Consider the following 21,653-nt stretch of genomic DNA (forward strand, 5'->3'; position numbering starts at 1 on the left):
TATTACATGCATTCGACGCTTCGCAAGACGGACAATAACCGTATTGCCCGCGCAACCGGGGCAAAAGTTGTTAGTCGTATTGAAGAGCTCACGAAGGACCACATTGGACAGGCAGGATTAATGGAGATTAAAAAGATAGGAGATGAGTATTTTACCTTTATCACTGGCTGCAGCTCCGGCAAGGCGTGTAGCGTGGTTTTGCGTGGTGCCAGTAAAGATACCCTTAATGAGATGGAACGCAACCTTCATGATGCCATGTGCGTGGCCCGTAATATCATCCTTGATCCGCGTGTAGTGTATGGTGCTGCCGCCGTGGAAATGTACGTCTCATCCTATCTTATGAATCGTTCGAAGAGCATCACAGGTGTCCAGCAGGCGGCCTACCAGGCCGTGGCGATGGCCCTTGAGGTGGTCCCACGCATATTGACAAGCAACTGCGGCGCAAACGTCATTCGCACTGTTACGGAATTACGGGCGCGTCACTCCATGCCAGACGGTAACTTCTGGGGCGTCGATGGCACCACCGGCGAGATTGTTGACGTCCGGGTGCTGCAGGTGATGGAGCCTGCCGCCGTGAAGGTGCAGGCGCTTAAGACAGCCATTGAGGCTGCGTCGATGATTCTGCGCGTGGATGATGTGGTGTCTGGCACCAAGTTGCGTCACGGCAATGAGAAGCCTGCACCCGCTGCGGCGAAAGGCGATGATGATCATGGCGATGCCGCGGCTGCGGAGTGACGCAGAGGGGGTGCGATGGTTGTTTGTCAATATTTTACGTACGCCGCCGTGATCACCGTTTTCCCCCGTTATTTTATTTTATTTATTTATTGTTGTTTTTTTTTTTCTTTAAAAGATTTTTTTTTACATATTCCGTCCGTGCGGAGAGACGACGAAGAAAACTTTTATTTTATTTTAATTGTTTCTTCGTTCCCTTTTGGTGGGTGGGTCGTTAAGGCGTGTGATCGTGGGGGGGGAGGGGGGGAGGGAAGAAAGAAGGAACCTCCTCTTCCTTCTCCTCTTTTTTTTCTTTTTTTAAAAGAAAAAAGCCCCCATCCCACATAAAAGCAAAACAACAACAACACTTCCGAAAGAAAGAAGTAAACAAAACGCGATTAGAAGAAATATATAAAAAAAAGAAAAAGAAAAAAGAAATAAAAATGAGGGGAAAAATTTTAAGCGAGAAAAAAAAAAGAAAAAAAATTGTCCATGCATGTTGTTGTTAGCGTTTGTTTGTGTGTGTGTTTTGTACGTCTCAGAAAAGGGAGGAAGAGGGAGAGAAAGAGAGCGAGAGGAACGACGGGATTGTACATATTTTTTCTGTGTGTGAGTGCGTGAGTGGGTGTCAGACTGCGGTGTGAGCCGACGGTACCACACATAACACGCCTTGCATTGACATGCATAGCTGGCACAACGTGTACGCACATAACTCGACAATTTATTTATCTATAATGTCTTAATGCATCTGTGGCTCCACTGCTGGAAAGGGGGGGCGTATCCCTACCGTGACCATCAGTGACTTTCTCACGAGGAAGCGCTTTTTAATTTCTCCACCCACTTTTTTTTTTTTTCTTTTCTTGAATGTCGCTGCTGCGGGGCATTATTTAGGCACGACGGGGTGACGCAGAAGGAGAAGAGATTATTTTGCGTGAAGAGCGGATTTCTTTGAAGGTGGGCGGGGTGGTGGGGCAACGGAAAGCAGCGAAGTTAAAAAGGGAGGGCAAAACGTTTACAAAATCAGCAGCGTCTTTCTCCCTCCCCCTCCCGCATTTCTCCCAGACATTTTAGGACGAGGGCGTGAAGAGTAGGGCCGCCGAAAAGAGAGATTGTTACTCATACAATCATACAGTCATACATACATACATACATACATAAATATATAAATACAGTTATTTTATAATAATATAAACATTTATTAGAGTTATACGCAACTGAAACCGTAACATTACACATCCGGATACGCACAATAACTTTCTCCACCTGTGAGGGCGCTTAACTGCTGATGCTGCGTGCCTCACTCATTGTTTATGGCAGCGGATTTATGCGGACCATTGGGAAGAGGAAAAAGACCGCGGCAGCCACAGCCGCCACTACTGCCATCAATGGGAAAACTGCTAGTGTTAGTACTGGTGCTGATAAGAAGAGAAGGAAGAAGGCGACGACGCAGGTTGAGGAAATGATGGATGGGGATTCCACACCTGTTATTCACAACAGCAATTCCATGCATACTCGTTTAGGTGACGGGGAGTCAGAAAAGGCATCAAATTCTCGTCATGGGACCACCGCCACTGGCCTCCGCAGCCGCAGGAACAAACGCAGCGACGAGGAGGTTTTGCAATTAGCTCAGCGCATGCAGCGGCGGGACCTCACGGGGGAAGTGCCCGTGGCGTCCTTCGCTTACGAGATATTGAAGGCACACCCGTCTGTGCGTCAAATGGGGTTGCGTGAGCGCATGTCATTTCTTTGCGATCGATGGGACCGGCTCAGGAAGGAGCAGCGGCAGGTGTACCTTGACGACCCGCTCAAAGGTCTGTTGTAGTCGAGAGCGGATTCTTCTCTCTCTCTCTCTCTCTCTCTGTGCGTGTGTGTTTGGAAGTGGAGGGGGCTGACGGCCAACAACAGCAACAAAAACATTAGGGCCGTTGTCAAAAAAGGAAAAAAAAGAAAGAATGAAAGAAATAAAAAAAGAGAAAAGGAGAAGTGGAAGAGACAAAAAAACAAAAACAAACAAAAGCAACGAGAGTTCAATGAGAAAGGAGGGGAGGACGGAATGAATTATGTGGGAGGAGCTTAGAAAGGGGTGGGGGGAAAGGGTTATGCGTGCCAGTACAGAGAGGCGGGAAACGAATTGAAGGAGGGAGTGATTTCTGCGCTATCAACTGCTTTTTTTCTTTCTTTCTTTTTTGTGTTTTACCCCTGCCATGTGGTTATTATATAAATATAGATGCCCGTGTTCCTTGAATTCCCCCTTAAACAGCTTTTACCGCGTGCCACATGTATAAACACACACACACACACAATATATATATATATATATATATGACCATGACTGTATGAATATATATGTCTTTATAGAGTTCTTTGTTTGGAGGCGGTGACGGCGCTGATAATATGCCAAGATTGTGGGGGGGCGGATGTGTCGTTGTGGGGGTACGAGGGAGCGAGGGAGGTAAAGAATTCAACGCATCACCATCACTCATTTTTTATTTTTTATTTAATTTTTGCATCTGTTTTTATTGTCGATGTTTTTTACACAAGAACGAGGAGGAAAGGGCTAAACTGTTTAAAATAGCCACCACAGGAGAGAAGAGAGATGAACATATATATTTTAATGGATTTTGTGTCGAGTCGTCTTTCCTTTTTTTCGTTTTTTTTTTCTTTTGTGGGGGTACTTTTGCGCTTCAAATGCTGTCCCACAAACACGCACACACACAAATGCAGGCAGCCGCTGTTAGGAGGAGGGGTGACATTAAATTAGTTGTGCAGTTGGTATTTATTTATTTATTTTACGCGTGCGCCGGAGGGAATCATGTGGCGTTTCTTGATGGCGAGAGAATCACGAAGGGCGGTGGCTTTAGGAGCGGCGACGATACTGTTGCCATTCCGTTGTGTTCATGAGCGGCCATTCCTTGACCTTCCGACCGATGTTTCTCAAGGCGAGGCATACGACATGGCCCGCGACGCCTTGGTACAGCTCAACGTGATGGTGCGACGCGGGATTGAGCCGGATGCGCTCATGTACACTTCTCTCATTGCCACGATGGGCCGGGCGAAGTTGGAATGGCAGGCGTATAAGCTTTTCTCCCGTATGTTGGAGCAGGGGGTGCGTCCATTGCCGGAAACGTATGTGGCGCTGCGCGACGCCACCTCTCCTTCACGCCGGCGATTGAGGCAGGACTTACAGTTGAAGATTGAGGAATCTTTGGAGTCCTTGCCCTCTGAACTGGCCGAGGAGGAGTTGGCTCGCCGGCAGGAGCAGGATCGGCTGTGTGTTGAGAAGTTTGAGGACTACATGAGGGGTGTGCTGCCGACACCTCCGCCGTGTGCATCACACACGCAGACGACGATGATACCGGCCGTGCAGGGGGAGGGAGGCCGCAATGACGACGGCGATTTCCAGAAGGAAAGAAATGGCGCATCCGCAGCAGCGACAAAGACGGATGGAGGCGGACAGGAAGAACCCCGACCCGTTGCGACTATGCACATACGAAATCCAACAGACGCGTGGAGCACTGCACGTATGATGGAGGAGCAGCGAGGAATTAGGACACAGCGTACGCAAGGCAGTGATACCATCGCTCTTAGCGATGAACTTCATCGTCTTCACGAGGAAGAGCTGCGCATATTTCTTGCAGCGCAACGGCAACTACGCCACGGCACAAAGGATGAGTTAGTGCGCCGGGTGCTGGATAATGTACCTGAAACGAGTATTCGTGACATGTTGGGGCGCCGAAAACATTACTTCCGGTCTGTTGCACACATCTTGGAAAACGATATACATGCACTTCGCCGGGAGAATATTGGCGAAAACAAAGACGTGTTACAAAATTCTGTACAGGAACAGTTCTCTGCAGCAGATCGTACATTGACAGCCGCAGAGAAGGAAACGGTGGCGCCGGAGGTCCTGCATACCCCGTGGGGGATTTTGCGAAAGCCGATGAAGCGAGAGCCCGACCCATCCGCATCGCGTAGCATGGAGCGCCTGCAGCGCATAAGCCTCTCCTTGGAGGAGCTGCAACTCATTCGATGTAAGGGAGAGACAGGAGACCTTGATGAGCTCCCGGAGAGTCTTCTGAGACGCTATGCGTTTGAATTTAACCTAAAGTGGAAAAGACGTTTTCCACTCTCCTTGTTGGAGGCCGTGCAATGGCACTGCACGACGTTCCTTCCGGAGCAACTGGATGGGAAGGTGGTGGTGCGGCCCACACCTGCTCTTCGCCGGCAGCAGGAGGAGGAGGGAATGCACAAAACATTGGAAAATTATGAGGCCTTTCGCATCATTTCACAACGGACGAACAACCTGCAGGTGGTGGACCACAAAGAAATAAATTTGCATCTCAAGAAGATACAAAAGACGATGCTGCAGAAGGAGCGGCACACGGAAGAAACACTTCGACGGGAGCGAAATTTACTTGACGCCGCCACTCTTGCTGCATCGGCAAAGTCATTTACGCCGCCAGATGGGACGTCGACTACCGTTTCACGGGTGCTGGGTGTGAATGAGGGTGGTGATAGCAGTATTGCAAAGATTCCGCCGCCGGCATCTACCTCCGACACAAGGGGTGATTCTTTGGTGCAGGAGGAATGCCATGAGTTGCCCCCGTGGGCAATTTTTTCCGGCGCAGAGGAGTTTGACATCTCCACTGGCCGCTTCGGTGACCCCGATGTGGGACGCTATCAGGAGCTTAGCGACGGCCGCTTCAAGGTGCTGCCCTCACGGGAAGCACAGGACAAGTGGGCCGTTGACCGTCAACTTTTGCCCGGCCCGTTGCAAGACAAACTGCAGCGGGCAGAGTTGCAGCAAAAATTGCGCCACGAGGCCATTGAGAGACGGTACCAGCAAAAACTTCAGTACAATCGTTACCGCAAGTGGGACTCGTTCCTGCGTAAGGCTCAAGAGAAAGGACAGCGGGAGAAGAGCAGCGAAGAAGAAGAAGAAGTAGATGCTGTACGGCCACTACCGCCAAAGCGGCGTCTCTCGCAGCTGCTGCGCAAAGGACGCGATAAGGCACCAGTGGAAGGCTCTGTGAAGGCCAAGTACACCAGAAGTCTTTGACACACCCTTGTGGGGGTCCACGTTTTATTTCTGTGCAGACTCCACTAATTGTTTCCTTTTTTCTTTGTTTGTTATCTTACCGTTGTTGTTTTTGCCTTCTTCGCGTGTGAGCGAGAGGAAGATGCACGTCTTGCTTCTCAACTGGTGCACCTTTTTTTATTTTTTAAATTTCTTTTCTTTTCGTTTTTCTTTTTTTCTGCGGTTTTGTTTTTAGTTGACGGAAGAAAAGGGGGGTGAAGGGAGCGGGGGGGACAAACGAGACTTCACGTGGAACAGCAATACGGGCTGCTGGAAAACAATGCAACCCCAAGAAAGCACCGCTTCTGTGTTTCCTATATGCGCAATCGAGCGTACTCTCTTGGGGAAGAGTCTAGGATGCGAATTATGCAAACCAACCTTCACTTCTTTCTCTTCCCACTCACACGGACACATAACACAACTAGGGGCATGTTTATGTGTGTGAATGCTTTTTTTTTTTTTTTTTTTTATTTGCCTGTAATGATGTGGCTTTATTCCTTTTTTGTTTTTTTTTGTTCTTTATATCTCTTTTTTTTTTTTTTTTCTGTGGGAGGGAGGGAGGGAGAAACGAGGAACATTCACATCATTACAGAGGACGGAACACGCAAGAGACATTCTCAGGCATACACGGAGGTGGCCACCCACAGGAGCGACGAAACAAAAACCCAGAAAAAAGGGTGGAATTGACACTTTTACATTTACACATTAGGCGCAAAAAAGGTGTAGACAGACGGAGAAATAGAGCGAAAGAGAGAGGCGCTCCGCGTGTAGCGATTAAAATTTTCAATGCGAGGTGGGTGTCGTTGGACGCTAAAGTTATTACTCTTTCTTTTTCTCGTCAGTACTGTTGCGAGCGCGCAGGTGCCGGCGGATGCCCTGTCAACTGTCAAAGTAGACATCGGATTCAACGGCAAGTGGACAGCCGCCTTAGTGGCAGCTGCGGAGTTTGGTGACGCCGTTCAGAGTGACGTGAGCGCTGCTCTCGGCATCCAACGTGCCGCCGCGTGGTTTGATGCTGCGCCTGCCGTTGCCGCCGACCCCGGCACTGTTGCTGTGAGTTTTGTTGTGTGGAGTGACCCCGGCATCGTGGCGAATTTTCTGCTGCGGGATGCCGAGTGGACGGCGACGAAGGCGTATTACACGGAGGCTACCACAGAAAGTGTGGCAACGCCGTTTGTGGCCCATGCCTTCCGTGTGGAGGCCATCACGGTGCGCTTCACAGGGGACGGATGGGGCGACACCAGTGCCCTTCCGGAGGCAAAACTTTCGGAGGGGATCATTACCGACGTGAGGGCGGTGAAGGATGTGACGGGTACACCGGCGGATTTAGATGCGGTGTTGATTGGCACCGTTGACCGCACGAGTGGGGCAACTTTTCACCTTGAGGTTGTCTCCGCTGGGATTCAAAATGTAACCACTCTTCTCTCCCCCGCCTCCACGTACGCGACGCTGTTGGAGTACTACAAGCATCAGACAACTCTGACCGACGGCGCACTGCGGGACGTCAGCAGGACGCCAGCATCTCCCATTCAACAGCAGTACCGAACACAAATGCAAATGATTTTTAGCGGTTCTTGGCAGTTGGTTTTGCAATCAAAGGAGTTAGAGGTGGCGTCAACAATACAGTTGATACTTTCAGGAGCCCTTGCATTTCAACCTTCCCGTGTTATTATTGGAAACATCAGCAAAACAGTCTACCCGTTTAATTTGAATGTCTCGACCTATGTTGTGCATTCCCGCGGATTCAACGCTAGTACAATTCCGAATTTGGCTGCGGCAGCGAACTATTCCTCATTGGTGCGTCTGTACATGACAAATGGTGGGGATCCGAGCGTCACTCCCGTCTTATTGTTCTCGGACCTTGTTGCCTCTCGGCCTCCAACTGGCACGTCCGCTGTCTCGCTTGTTTCGACACACCAGCTCGTGTTCTCAGGCACTCGCTGGCCGACCGTACTTTCTTCTGTTACGGCGGACGTTTTTAAAGATGCGCTTGCAGGGGATCTTACGAAACTTGTGCCCTATGGCCCGACCACTGTGAATGTGCTGGGATATACCGTTGGGGCAAAGAATGGATGTAACGCTCGTGTGATGATCGATCAGCAAGGGGATGTGCAACTGATTCCCGTTGCATTGAATGCGTTTTTTAAATTGGCACCATCTCTTCCAAACACTGAGGAATTGTACAATAAACACGCTGGTGCCGATGGACATGAAGCCATAAAAGTTGTCTCTTCCTTGGAAAAACAGCCAAAACGCGGCAGTGCATGCACATCACGGTGTGTGGGCATCTCCATCATGGGCGGATGTCTTTTGGTCTTCAGCATCGTGGCCAGCATTATTTTCTGTGTGTGGCGAGTTTTTAGCCGCTATGTCAGTCCTCCCAAAATCAACAGCGACTTGGTCCGAATACCTCCCGAGAAGAATCCTTTTGTTTCCACCGTGACACTGCGTGGTGTTGCCGACACAGCACCGAGTTTCACGCGCAACCTCTCTCCAACTGGGGCGGCTGGCCCAATGTACCCGCCGTTGACTGCCGGCGTTGCACCGTTTGGTCCAATGATGTCCACCTCCACGGCGTCTGCGCCGGAGTCCCGCATGACGTCATATGTGGCCGAGCAGCCGAACTCTTCTGTGGTACGGCAGGGCAACATTATCATTCCCAGTTCCAGCGGTGAGAAGGAATTTGAACTTATTGTGATGCCACGCAGTGAATTTGAGCGAAGTCACGGTTCTGAACCATAATCGTCAATTCTGCAAGGAGGAATATATGTATAGGGCAGGATGGGATAAATAAAAGCGTGTTACGTATCAAGTAACGCATGAGCACTGGCAGAGGTACATATTTATGTATGTATGTGTGTATGTATGTGTGTACGGTTGCACAGGAAGGAGGTGGAACGAAATGATGTACTGATGGATGCAGAGGGCATGGAAGATAAAACCACCAACAAATGTACTTTTTTTTTTTTTTCTTGACTTTCTTTCTTAATATGCCAGGGAGAAATGACGGCGGTGACGAATGAACAGCGGGGGAATAAGATGAGGAAGAAAAAGAGAAGGAAACAAAACAAACAAAACAAACAAACAAAAAAAAAAACAAATTTGGGAAGACTCTGAAAATTAATCAAATGTCGGCCAGTAAAAGGAATGCTTAGTGAGGAGCGGAGAAGGGATGACAAGGGGATAAACTCCTCATCCCCATGGAGAGAGACAAAAACTGCCATGAAGACGGCGGCAGGGACAAAATTTGAACAGTTTTTCATGCCAACTGCCATGACGGCGGCAAAAAAGAAATAAATAAATAAAATGAATGACAGGAATAAACTCCCCACTTTAACCCTATTTCTTTTTTTTTTCTGCCGTCATTGGGTATTGTGAATATTCCTTCTTTTTCTTTTTCTTACTTCCGCATGTGTATATATATATATATTTACGCACGTGTCCTTTCTTATCTTTTTTTTTTTTTCCGCGGTTTTATTTATCTCATTTAATGAGATTATTATTATTAATTTTTTTTTATCATTGTGATGTTTTAGATTTTTTATTTTATTTTTTTTTTTTGTTGGGTTCTCGCGCAGGAATCCTCCAGTCTTCCCGCACGATATCCCACGCGCGTATGGAGGTTTCCAAGGAAGAATGACGATGCTCGCTCTTATGGTCGTTGCTGTCTAATGTCAATTCTTCTTTCATTGTTTTGTTGATGTCTGTTTTACACCAAACCCACTCTTTTTTTAATTATTTTTTTTGTTTTTTGTCGGTACCTCTCGTTGCTTTGGAACCCACACACACACACACACACACACACAAATAAGCAAACACACACAAACAGACAAGTGTGATTGTCGCTGCTTTCTTATTTGCGTTGGTGCGCTTCATCGCCATCTTCCACGTGCGTGGCTGAGACGGGAAAGGGACGGCCTGGCTGCGGCCAAGCAGGGAATTGTGGAGAGGGACACGGGGGTGCTGCGGGGGGACAAGCAGCAACGAGAAGTGAGAGAGACCCGTGGAAGGGTCGTGGCGACAGTCATGGCTCAACGAGTTTCCACCCGGCGGACGACGGAGGACTGGCAAGATGCCTTTTACAGCCTGGAGGAGCGTCATCGCCAGCTGCAGAAGAAGTTAAACGAAAAGGAGCAGGAGCTCAAGCTGCTCAAAGTGTCACAGCGACGTGAATCCGCCGCGCCGTTGTTTGCCCGGGGCGGCCCTTCACGCTCAGCCCCTCTTATGAGTGGGCGAGCTTCCAGCATGCGGGCGCCTTTATCATCGGCAAAAGCCAATGAGAGGACATCGGGGACACGAGTAGGAGGAGAAGGAACTGCAAATGAGGGGAAACATGACAGCTTTCCCGAGCGGAATGCCGGTCTTGTGTCCGTTCCGTCCGCCGCACGGAAGGCTGATGCCGGGGCTGCGGCCGCGGAGTTGAGGAGCGCCTGGTCGGCTTCCCCATCGCCGGATCCCTCCATGGTGTGGGGAATGGAAAACAGCATACAAAATTATGTTACCGCCAATGCCCTCTATTACGCGAACGAGGAGTTGCGTCACCGTCTTGATGATGCCGTGACTCTTGTGAAGACACTGCAGCATGAGTTGGCTTCCAGTCGCAGCTTGGTAATGAACACCCAGAAACGGCTGGAGGAGACGACGCAGCAAATGCATCAGCTTGTGCGGGAGCGTGATTTGGCCAGTCAAAAACTCTCCGTTTCACAGCAGGCCGTTGCGGAACTTGAGCGGACTTTGAAGCATCACAACACAGAGGAGGAACGGATTCGTTTCTCGCTGGAGACACAAATCACGGAGTTGCGAAGCCGCCTAGTCGTAGGGGCTGACAGCAACGAGCTGCTTACCCGCGATGTTCGTACCCTTCTTTCGGAGGTTAAAGAAAAATCTTTGGAGGTGCAAAGTCTGCGATCGAAAATTACTCTTGCCGAGGCGGCGTTATCGTCGCAGAAACAAAACAATGAGAATCTTTTAGTGGAGTTGCGTGGCCTTAACAATCAACTCATCAATGAGCGCAAACGACTGCTTTCCATGACACGCGAGGCGCAATTGGCGAGTTTGCGTGCCGATGAAGCGAAGGATTTTGAGTCTCGTCTAGCGGAGGCTATAGAGAGCCGTAGTGCACTTGAACGTGAGCATGTAAGACTGATGGAGAGTTTAGTGGGCGTCACAGAAAGTGCATTGCGGCAGGCGAGGGAGGAGGTGCGACAAGACATTGCCGATTGGCGTGCATCCGCCTCCCATTGGGAGGAGGTGTCACAGTTGCTTTACAAGGACATTGCACAACGGACTCAGGCGCACATTCAGTGTCGTGGGGAGTGTGAGGAGGCGAAAAGAGATCGTGACGAGGCTTCTATCGCTTTGCGGGATGCGTGGGAAGAAATTAAATTGTGCCGTGCGAAGCTGGACATTGTTTGGCCAACACACCGCGCCGACACGGATAACTTGACACCGACGGAGATTCTTTCCACGTTTGGAAATTACAAAGCCATTTTCCGACACAATCGGCACAGGAAGACCGGTCGTGCCGAGGGCGCCTCCGTTTCCCATGAAGAGAATGAAAGGGACGACGGCGAAATTACCGTGCAATTATGTGATGGGTCGATGGAAGAGCAGGTCCGCGAGCTCCACGAGGCGAATGGTGCGTTGCTGGCGGAGCTGGAGCAGTTGCGCATCACGAACGAAATGCAAGCCGAGCGGCTACGGAAGATGGAGAGGCAGGTGCGGCGAGAGCGAGAGGAAGTTCAGGCCTCTGCGGAGGCGTTGGAACAACGGGAGGAGGCCACACAGAAGTTTTTGCAAACCCAACTTGATCGTGTGGCGTTTCTTGAGGCTCAAGTGCGCTCGTTGCGTGGCTATGATGTGTCACCGAACATGTCCCTGCGTGAGGTTGGTCCTGGGGAAACGGTGTTTGAGCTTTTTCTTGGGCAGATCTTCTCCACAGAGACGCCGGAAGGCGTGGGACTGCGTGACAAGTTTCCACCGATTTTTTGCTCCGTGGACTTCTTGCTGCATGAGACCGTCACGACGCCAATTGTGACTGGGCTTAACGGATTTCTTGACACGACGGTCTCGTTTTGTGTTGCCATGGACGCACTGCTGCAGTACTACCTGCAGTCGCGTAGTCTGCTTGTCCAACTGCACCGCGTGCGCTCGCAGGACGAGATCCACAAAATTGTGTCTGCAAAAAGTGACACACACGAGCCTCTTTACGCGGAGCGTCTGTGCGCGACGCTGGCGGAAGGCTCCGTTAGTTTAAGCGCTTTTGTGTTGGATGAAAAGTGTCGCCAAGCTCAGCGGCCCACAGTCCGGGGACATATTCCTTTGCGCACCAAAAATGGTCACCACATTGCTTCGGTCGAGTTTACGGTGACGGTTCGAACTCCATTTAGCGACTCGTTCCGCGCGTTGGCCGCTGAGGCAAGTAGAGAGTCGCGCCCAAAGCTGACGGAAACGAAAATGCCAGCGGAAGTAAATATGCCGCGGGTAGAAGGGAGGATGCAGTTGGTGCCGACAACACATCCTTCAGAGGCCTTTGGCTCGGTTTCCACGACCTCTTCCTCTTCAATGTCTCTATTGGACTCGAAGATACAGGACCGACCTTCCGGTTTTACGCTTGTTCCACGTGCCGCTGTAATGGCCAGCGTTCCTTCCTCTTCTTCCTCATCCACCATCCGCTTGCTGATAGTGGATGTGCATAGACTGCATTTGCCACACAACTTGGCCCCTGTTCCTCGTCTTTCATGTTACTATGCATTGACTCCGCTTGGTCGGGATGTGTACCTCCCTGCTCCACCTACCCCACGGTACGAATACGAATATTTACAGGAAGGCGGTCATGGCGGAACACTTTTTCCAGTTGTTTCTGTGCGGGAGCTACTGGCTGTAACACGTGAGCCCTTTATGTTGTTTTTCTTTGACGAGTCATCACCGACAGCGCACAGTAGTGAAAGACAGGGTGAATGCCCGTACTGGGCAATGGCCAGAGCAGAGTGGCGACTAGCGCTCGAGCGACCAGAGGAATACGTCTCACTGGAGTTGCCTTTGATGGATCCGCAGGGATGCCCTGTTCAGGGGGCCTTTCTGCAAATTCGGTTACTTGCCACAAAAAATACGCAGGCCACCGAGGCGGGTTCAGCGATGGCTCTGCAGACGGCCCGTGCTGTCAATACAGGTTGGCGAGAGCAATCGCGAGAATATGGGAACCCTGCCGGCGCGGTGAATCTCCCACGGGTCTTTAGAAATGCGCATGCCACTCATGACGACAATGCTACCAGTGATTCTGCTGCTTTGGTCAATTACGTCCCTACAATTACATCAGGCGGTGGACGCACGTATGACAACACTTTGGAGTCTGTTGAGGTGGAGATGATCCGGCGGCAACTGGATGGCTAACGTGACGTGTGGCAGTGAGAATGATGGTGGTGGTGTTGGGACTATCCAATGGCGGGAGTGGGATGTGTGTAGGGCGGGGCCGTGGATATTTCTTCAGTGGAATGAGGAAGATGAGGGAAGCCTGACATTTTCTGCTCCCTTAAAAAAAAAAAAAAAAAAAATACCGTCCATACATAGTTTTTGGAATGCCAGTGACATGCGTGGCCTTGATAGAGTGTGTGACATTATTATTATTACTATTATTTTTGAATTTATTTTGCGTGTGCTTTCCTCTTTACTTCCTGTTAGGTGTTTTAAATTCTTTTGCACAGTGCCGCTTGACATGTGACCGCAGCGCTGAATGATGATATTATATTTATTTATTTTTTGTTTTTGCTTATGTATATGTGTTTTTGCATTTTTCAATGCGGTATTCGAAGAGTTTTAGTTTAAAAACAAAAACAGGGGAAGGGGTAAAAAGAAAAACCGACGGCAACGAAAAAAAAGAAAAAAGTCTTTTTTTTTGCCTTTTTTTTTTTTTTTGCGCCTTTCTTCCTGGCCTTTTGCGCTGCAACCACGACGTGCATAGACGTGGCGGGCACACGACTCACAGACCCGCAGGTGGGCAGCATTCACATCTGCGGCGAATGCCAACACCACCGCCGACGAGGAGATCAACCGACACGACTCATGAGATCACACGTGTTCAGGGCAAAGACAACACGGGGGAGACGATGGCGTTGATGGTTATAGACGATAGAAGGCATCCATTGGTGTCCAGCCACACCCCGCCGCAGTCCGTGGGATCCTCGTCACGGGAGAAGGCGGAGGGGGAGGAAAACGCGCGGCGCAAAGGACGGGCCATTCAGCGAAAGATTCTCCCACAGCCGTCCAAGTTTCCTACGCCCCTTCCGACGCCAGCCAAGGGGCCTTTTCCATTGCCATTGCCTCCTCGCACCGCCGCAACCAAGCCTGGGGCCTCATCCAGCAAAATTGCCGTGACGAGCACTTCTAAAAACAAGGTTCAACCGGCTTCTTCACGCCAAACCCAGGAACTGCCGCCTTCCATTTTTGATGATGCGCCTGTACAGGCCAGCCTGGAATACTTGACACGGCCACATCGCTCGTGGGACAGTGCTGTTAGAATTTGGGAACGGAGAGGCAGAAGACAAGAGTCAGAAAAGAACCGTCGTACGTGGAGCAACAGCGGTTTATCTAATTCCGTAGCGGGCTCTACGCGATTGTCGTGTGCTTCATCAAATAAGGCAGCGAGTTCATCAAGTATCAGTATCTGTAGTGCTCCTCCCACTGTTGGTCGTCTTCGCACTCAGATGTCATCTGGCAACTCCTCAGGGTGTGGAGTGCTTCGTCGGGGGCGCTTCGGTCTGTTGCCGAGCCTCCAAGCCGATCCGGAGGGTCTTGCAGTTGGCGGAAGTCGTCTTTCGCCGCCAGCACATTTTTCGACGATGTCTCGTTTTAAGCCATTGCCTCAGGGTGGTGCATCCTCCCCGGCAACGACGAACAAGTTTGGCGTCTCTGACTCCGAGAGGCGGGGCGTGAGCACACCCCTGTTAGGCAAGGTACGAGAATTTACTTTTACGATGCAGTAGACGCATTCCGAGAAGGACGGGCGGGAAGATGCAAGTGTGGAAAATAATAAAATGCCTCTGCTGGGTACTTCACTTGTGTGACCCCCTCACGGGTGCGGAGTGGGCGCGGATGGAAGAAAAAAAGAAAAGGCTTAGTCTCATTATTATGGAGATTTATTAGTCTTGTTGTATTGTTGGTCGTCTCATCTGTTGTTCTTTTTTTAAAGTTCTTCCCTCTCATCCACTCCCAATTACTTTTCACAACTGTGTCTGTGCGCGAGGGATATGTTTATCACCATTCTTGTCTTAATTCCTGTCCGTAGGGTTTTCTTTTTTTTTTTTTGAGCCAACGCGCTGAACCCCGAAGGGTGGAAGAAGAGGAGAGCGCCTAAAGAGCACACGAGGACCCTCCGCGTCATGCTTGGCATCACGAACACATGTCCTTTTTTTTTTGTTTTTTTGGTGTGTTTTTTTTTTACTTTTCGTCTCTTTTTTTTTTTTTTTTCCTTCTTATTTTAGCACACCTAGTGCGCTCATATATTCTGGATTTAAAAGGTGGGTGTATTCGACGCTGGCAGGGGCGTGTCGTGTCCCCTGCATACACACACACACACAGACAAAAGTGCTCGAATAAGAAAGAAGGAGGAGCAGACAAAGGGGAAAACAAACATTGTGAGTGTGGTGGTATTTGTTACTTTACAAGGACATCTATTAATTTCTTTCTCCCTTTGTATTATACACATACACCTCCATCGAGCAGCGGGAAAGGCGATATTTTTTTAGTAATAATATTCTTGTTGCATGGTGGTATCGGGCCTGAGTGCGGCGTCAGCAGAGTTGCTGCAGCAATTTGGCATTGACCCGAAGGACTTTTCCAAAGCACGTGTCAGGTATGAGAAGGTGCAAGAGGAACTGAGGGAGGAAGGTCTTGAAGCGAAGGGTGAAACGACGGATGCAGCTGCTAAAGCTGAGGAAACGCTTCAACGTCTCACGGATGCATGGGTCGAGTATCTCTGCCTGACGCAGAAATACTTTATTAAGATTACTAGTACTGTTATTGACGATCTGATGAATAAGATACGGGAAAAGGCGTCTGCGGCTGAGCGTGCGGAGAAATTGAATGAACTCTGCGCCATTGGTGAGAAGTGGTATGTACGCAACGAGGCATATTTTGAGTTTGAGGATCCAGAGAAGTTGGCATTGCTTGTTAAGGGGGCATTGGACTCCTCTAGCCGTGTGATGCGTCTGCTTGGCCTGCAACTTGTCCGTATTTGCGCTGCGAGCGTGAGGTTTACGCAGTGTCTTTTGAAGAATGTTGGTTGTGGACTCATTGGCCTATGTTTTGATCGTGAGATTGCCACGGAATTAGAGTACGCACTGAATGTGTGCACGCGTCTTATTGAGCTGCACGAGAGTAATCCCACGGCGTATCCAGACTTCCCTTATGGCTGGATTTGCCGCATCTCTTCCTTACTGGACCCGCAGGATCCGGTGCCGAATTTACAACCCAAACGGAAGAGTCAGGCGCTCCGTATCGCGATTAAATTGCTCCGTCGATTTCCAGCCATGTCAACAGCTGCCTCATTGCACACAATTTTACTTCGATATTGCATCCAAAAAGGGGCCGCCACGATGGACGAGATTAAGAATATATTACATGTTATTTTGGATTTGTTTGACTGTGCAGAGACACGGCAATACCTCCGTTACAACGATTTGGATGTCCTTTACGTACCGTTTTTGTATACCACGGATAAAAGCACGGAGGCGAATATAAACCTGATGAACGGGGCAAAAGATGTTCTTGCCATGGTGATGCGAACGTGGGTGGGGGTTTTATGGACATGTTCGGAAACAAAAGGACTCCGTGCTGTCATTGATGTGCTACACCTACCAGGGGATCTAGACCGTAAGATGGTGCTGCTCACACTGTTTAACAAAGTTCTTTGTCAACTGGCACCTCACCGGGGTTTAACGGCATTAAAGACTTGGCAAGGGGTGGAGAAGAACAAGCGAGAGACATTGAATTCAGACACAATTAGTTCAGAACTGACCTCAAGCTTCATGGAGTTCAGTTCCTCACGGATATCGGGCGAATATGCTAAGACCCAGACATTTTCTGAAGGCGGCATATTCATGGACCAAAGTGAGGTGCAAGACAATTTTGTTCCAACAACAAAGGCAATAGGATATCATGTTCTTGATCCACTTCTAGGGAGAGTGCTTTTGATGCTCTTTCACCATGGTCTTCCGCTTGCATTGGTGTCTATGATCGGAGATGGTGCCTCAAGTCGTCTTTTGGCATCCACCGCCTCATCCCTTTTGCAAGACATTTTTGTCCTGATGGATACCGTACTCCCGGTGCGTCCGGCTGGGCGGCTTCACACGGCTCTTAATGAGGCCGTTGGACGTCTGATACAACAAGGGGACTTATCTTTTAGGAGTGGACCCACCGCCAGTCTTTTTCAATACCATAGGATGATAAAGGATGTATCACTTGCCACAACGGTGGCTGGTACGAATGCAATTTCGGGCGGGAGGGCAATTATCCCGTCGGCTACAACGATTTCAGCCTACGGATTAGGAACCATGGGGGTTGACGATGCGGGATTTGAGGCGTTGCTGCGGCAAACGGGTGTGGATAGGGCCGATGGTTTTGTTGGATGGAACCAGGATTTGTTACTTTTGCTGGTTCATGGACCGTTGCGAAGTATGCCGCGATTTCAATGGGTATTGAAAGAAACCCGTTTTTTTCACAAGCTTATTGCTTTTTATCAACCGTCATTACAGACACAGTCGCGGACGTTTGTGTCGCTACGCACGGAGGAATGTACGCCGCAGCTTTGTAACTTTGGACTGGCGTTGTTGGATATGTTTCTTTCCACACGTGTGGGAACGGAGGTGTTGGATCAATTTGGTTTCACATCGGCCATTGTCAGAAATCTACAGGAGGTGGTTGACGGTACACCGCAGGTTTTGAACCGTGAGCGACTGGGCACCCGTGTGGGGCAGACGGTACTCCAAATGGTTGGTCGCTACTCCCTCTCAGCCAATGGATTGATGGCTATGAGGGAACACAATATGTTTGGGATCATAAACAATATGTTTGACGAGCTCTCCGGAGAGCGGGCGGCGGCACCGTCACCCAATGACACCTTGCAGGATGTATGTCAACTAATTTTACAGTCTTTGTACATTGGTGCTGTTCCCAACTACGGCGTATGTGAGGAAATTCGACATGCTATTCGCTCTGCTCTTTGCAATGATGTGAACTCCGTACGTCTTTATGCGGCGACACAACTACATAAAGCACTTTGGCGAGACCTCTCAACTTCTATGCGTTGGGGCATTGAAACCCTGGTTCAAGCTCTCCATGATGAATTCTACAGTGTTGTGGAAAGTGCCTTTAAACTTTTGCTTAGTATTTGCCTCTGTTCAGAGGAGGCCTTGGATTACCTGATATCCCTATCACCAGCCGTGCTCATGGAGAGTGAGGTCATTCGCCAACATTCTAAAGATCTTGACCTGAACAAGTTATTATACTGTATAGTGGGTAGAACGTCGGGACTTCGTTTTTTACAGTTCTACGGTTGGGTGGATGAGGAACTGCGTCGCTGGGAGGAGTCCGAGTCTGCAAATCACGTGCGACTTGTAGAGCGTATGCAGTCTGGCGAGGCGGTGGAGGCTTCCGTGGAGTTTATTCAGAGTATGGTTAGTCAACGACGGCAATTTCACGATCGTACAATTTCAGACCCTATTTATACGTTGTATCGACCCACTGTTTTATCTAGATCTATTCCAACATATAGTCCACCAAGTGAATCGGTGTCAGGGTTCTTCCCGAGTCATTTTGCCGCTTTTCTCTGCAAGTCGAACGAGGGATGCACCTTATTTAAGCATAGTGTTCTTTGGCAGCGGTCGGTGCAACGTATTCTTCAGCAACCACTTCCACCGGACATTGTGTATGATGGCAGCGATGCGAGAAGTGAGGGAAGTGATGATGACATCGATGACGGTGAGAGAGTTCTTAATGAGGAAGATCCATCATTTTGGGGGCAACTGGGGGCGAAAACGGAGATGGCAGAGACCACAAAGTCAGTTGAGGGGTGTGATTTGCGTTTATTACGTGCAGGATGCTTGCCTTGCTCCCGGGATGCGCAGTTACTATCGGCCGCCCGGGGCTACAAGACACCGGGACGGTCGTACCTTCTTAAATCTGTGGGGGATGTTGCAGAGCTAAAGGATGCTATTTTGTGTGTTTGCCACGCTTCTTCCAGTGACACGGGGTTTGCTCTCATGCGCAGCGTTCCAGGTCTGCATAAGCGTCTGAATGCTCTTATGGTGTTTGGGGCAACCGTCTCCGTGCGGAGTATATGTTTTGTGGGGGAGTGTATACAGGCACGTTCCAGGCGGTGTGCGGAGCAGCTTTCCGACATGTCACGCTATGTACTCCATGAGTGCAACGCCTACACAAGTGCGGATGGGGTACCGTATTCCGTTGCCTTTTCTCACATCAAGCCGTCTCGGTGGACTCCGATTGGGCGTCCCACAAATCAGTGGGGAGTCTCCTCCCTGTACTTTATCTACAGGCAAGAGTGCTCTGGCAAGGCAGACGAAAGTCCCTACTTCACGCTGGAAGGGGCGAGGAGCACAGAAGCACTTGGACAGTCAGCACGACGTGTATTTGACCAAGTGTGTACCCTTTCTAACCCGGTAAGCCGCGAGGGGGCAAAGAAAAAATTGTGCCAAGTGTTGAAACACCAGCCACACATTTTTCTCGAGCCACGCATGCGGAAACTGATCATTGATGCCACACAAATGTTTCGTATGCAACACGCGGAGCGGAAGTTTATTGCAGATCTTCTTGAAAACGCACCTCTCGCTAAACCAGTGCCATCTGCCCGTCGGGCGACGATTGTGGTTCCTTCCCCCACACGGCTGAACTGAAGAGGGGAGCGGGAACGGTGAATTGTTTTGGGTGGCGGAAAGGAGAGAGAAGGGGAAGGGTCTGCTGGAAGACAAGTTCATTTCTTTTTTTTTTTTTTTTTTGAGGTGACGAAATTCAAAGAAAAAAAAAAAAGAAGTTATGAAAAGACAACCACCAAACGAAGCTGCTGCTTGAACTGATAAAACACGGGTGTAGGTGGAAGGGCGGTGGTAGTTGGTAGTGGTGTGCGTTTGTGTGTTTGTGCTTGCCATGAATGGCCCTTATTTGCTGGTATCACCGCAGCTGTGTTAATGCTGCGTTATTATTATTATTATTATTATTATTATTTTTTAGGTGCTTTTTAGCCTCTCTCTTTTTTCCTTTTTGCGTTTCTCCATCATTATATGCATTCAAACATGTGTCACCTTGTCATGTGCCTAGAAAGAAATGACGAATGAGCCAGTGCGAGGAATGTCTGGCGGCATTGTGTCTTTGTTTATGTTTGATGTATATGTGAGGATTCAATAGTAGTGGGGCATAGGGTTGGTGAAGCTGTTTTCTACACGCTGCCAAATTGCGCGTAATGGTTCATCTTTCCTACTCTCTTTATTTTACTTTCTTTACCTGGCGTTGTTGCCTTTTGATGGCTGAAGCTGAAAGGATTTTTCGTTGTCCTTGTGCGTTGAGCGGCACCTTTTCTCCTTATGCTATGTTTGTTGCGTCTTTCTTTTCCTTTTTATTTTCATTGACAATATCCTTTTTTTTTTTGTTTGTTGCTTTATTATTGTTGTTTTTTTTTTCCGTTCTTTCTTGGGCGCACGGGAGGAGTGGCAGGGGAGTGCAGCAGGGTATAGAAGCAGTTGTTTGGCAAATGACGGAGAATTCCAGTGCGGTTGCTGCCGGGGCTGTGGACGGCACGGTCCGTGCTGGGAGGAGCAAGGCGTTGTTTCTGAAGGATGACGAGCGATTTCTTTTTGACTTTGGCGGGGAATCGGCGGTGGACGGTGCGACAATGACGGGGAGAGATTCCACCAGCCCCGCGTCACGCGCCTTTGCCTGCCCCCACGAGGGAGAGGGCGATGATGCCGACAGGCAGGCTGTCAGGGATGGCGTGGATGCTGAGCTTGGCGTGCGAGGCAAAGTGGCGGTGGCCTCGCTGAGCGCGGCGGAGGTGCGTCGATGTTTTCACGCCGCCCTGAACGCAGGCAGTGATGTTTTTTTGAATATGCCACTAAACGAGGCGGTTGAAAAGTTTCAGTTTGGACTGCAGCGGTACAGCGAGGCGTTGTCCCGTCATACACGGCAGGAGAAGCAGCGCAGGGCAGTACCAAGAAAACGGACCCGTATCAGCAGTGATGATGATGATGATAATAATAATAATAGTAATAACACGAGTAGTCCGAAGAACGCTGGTGGCAGTTTTGAGGGCAAAAGGCGTACACACAAGTGATTCTCGATTAAAGATACATGTTATTATCTAAAAACCGAATATATATATATGCCTATGGATGGCGAGTTATTTTATGATGGGAGATGCGCGTGTTTGCCGCGAAGGGGGAATTTGGAGTACGAATATTCCCACGGATCTTATTTCCCGGCAAAGTATTGGAAACAAATGCCATTGTGCAATTAGGGCCAAAAATTTTTTTTTTTTTCTGTCGTGCGTGTTTCCTACGGCATTTAAGGTTTTTTTTTTTTTTTTTTTTTTTTTTTTTTTGGGGGGGGGACTTCTTCTTCTTTTATTAATGCGAATTTTTTGCGTGGTTTCTTTTTTAGAGCCGTTAGGGGGTGCGGGGGAGAGAGGAAGAGAGGAACTCTCTGCACTTTGCGTCGGGCGCTGGGGGTAGGGGAAATACATACGAAGAAGTACCGTGCGGGTTGTCTGTGCCGGAATACATTAGCTTCTGCGGATAAAGAAGGAGGAAGAAGAAAAGGAGCAATCAACTGGCGGAGGATACACGTATATTTGTCAAATTTA

General features: G+C 49.3%; 8 protein-coding genes across 8 annotated transcripts, besides 24 other annotated features; all 8 read left to right on the plus strand.

The window, feature by feature from the left end:
* Positions 1-735, plus strand: Tc00.1047053510517.10 (chaperonin/T-complex protein 1 gamma subunit, putative; the record flags this gene model as incomplete). Its single annotated transcript, XM_807303.1, has 1 exon — positions 1-735. A coding segment is annotated over one exon (735 nt), but the record flags the coding sequence as incomplete, so codon positions are not given.
* Positions 1-21,653: part of a sequence feature (heterozygous, Esmeraldo-like haplotype) that runs on past the window's edge.
* Positions 804-861: a sequence feature (AT_rich).
* Positions 1,125-1,197: a sequence feature (A-rich).
* Positions 1,829-1,882: a microsatellite.
* Positions 1,884-1,912: a sequence feature (AT_rich).
* Positions 1,997-2,533, plus strand: Tc00.1047053510517.20 (hypothetical protein, conserved; the record flags this gene model as incomplete). Its single annotated transcript, XM_807304.1, has 1 exon — positions 1,997-2,533. One exon carries the CDS (start codon positions 1,997-1,999, stop codon positions 2,531-2,533), a length of 537 nt encoding a protein of 178 aa, XP_812397.1.
* Positions 2,549-2,571: a microsatellite.
* Positions 2,651-2,691: a sequence feature (GA-rich).
* Positions 3,014-3,035: a microsatellite.
* Positions 3,193-3,217: a sequence feature (AT_rich).
* On the plus strand, positions 3,524-5,770 carry Tc00.1047053510517.30 (hypothetical protein, conserved; the record flags this gene model as incomplete). Its single annotated transcript, XM_807305.1, has 1 exon — positions 3,524-5,770. The coding sequence occupies one exon, from the start codon at positions 3,524-3,526 to the stop codon at positions 5,768-5,770; it is 2,247 nt and encodes a 748-aa protein (XP_812398.1).
* Positions 5,922-5,981: a sequence feature (T-rich).
* Positions 6,238-6,261: a microsatellite.
* Positions 6,287-6,332: a sequence feature (T-rich).
* Tc00.1047053510517.40 (uncharacterized protein) lies at positions 6,575-8,530 on the plus strand (the record flags this gene model as incomplete). The annotated part of the gene is made up of 1 exon (XM_807306.1): positions 6,575-8,530. One exon carries the CDS (start codon positions 6,575-6,577, stop codon positions 8,528-8,530), a length of 1,956 nt encoding a protein of 651 aa, XP_812399.1.
* Positions 8,624-8,662: a microsatellite.
* Positions 8,854-8,889: a microsatellite.
* Positions 9,234-9,348: a sequence feature (T-rich).
* Positions 9,569-9,620: a microsatellite.
* On the plus strand, positions 9,815-13,180 carry Tc00.1047053510517.50 (hypothetical protein, conserved; the record flags this gene model as incomplete). Its single annotated transcript, XM_807307.1, has 1 exon — positions 9,815-13,180. The coding sequence occupies one exon, from the start codon at positions 9,815-9,817 to the stop codon at positions 13,178-13,180; it is 3,366 nt and encodes a 1,121-aa protein (XP_812400.1).
* Positions 13,322-13,341: a microsatellite.
* Positions 13,404-13,438: a sequence feature (AT_rich).
* Positions 13,527-13,548: a sequence feature (AT_rich).
* Positions 13,585-14,769, plus strand: Tc00.1047053510517.60 (hypothetical protein, conserved; the record flags this gene model as incomplete). The annotated part of the gene is made up of 1 exon (XM_807308.1): positions 13,585-14,769. The coding sequence occupies one exon, from the start codon at positions 13,585-13,587 to the stop codon at positions 14,767-14,769; it is 1,185 nt and encodes a 394-aa protein (XP_812401.1).
* Positions 15,192-15,265: a sequence feature (T-rich).
* Tc00.1047053510517.70 (hypothetical protein, conserved) lies at positions 15,550-19,695 on the plus strand (the record flags this gene model as incomplete). Its single annotated transcript, XM_807309.1, has 1 exon — positions 15,550-19,695. The coding sequence occupies one exon, from the start codon at positions 15,550-15,552 to the stop codon at positions 19,693-19,695; it is 4,146 nt and encodes a 1,381-aa protein (XP_812402.1).
* Positions 19,995-20,023: a microsatellite.
* Tc00.1047053510517.80 (hypothetical protein, conserved) lies at positions 20,259-21,125 on the plus strand (the record flags this gene model as incomplete). Its single annotated transcript, XM_807310.1, has 1 exon — positions 20,259-21,125. The coding sequence occupies one exon, from the start codon at positions 20,259-20,261 to the stop codon at positions 21,123-21,125; it is 867 nt and encodes a 288-aa protein (XP_812403.1).
* Positions 20,397-20,487: a sequence feature (T-rich).
* Positions 21,031-21,064: a microsatellite.
* Positions 21,362-21,392: a microsatellite.

This window comes from Trypanosoma cruzi, genomic scaffold, assembly GCF_000209065.1.
Source record: "Trypanosoma cruzi strain CL Brener 1047053516771 genomic scaffold, whole genome shotgun sequence".
Classification (NCBI taxonomy): domain Eukaryota; phylum Euglenozoa; class Kinetoplastea; order Trypanosomatida; family Trypanosomatidae; genus Trypanosoma; species Trypanosoma cruzi.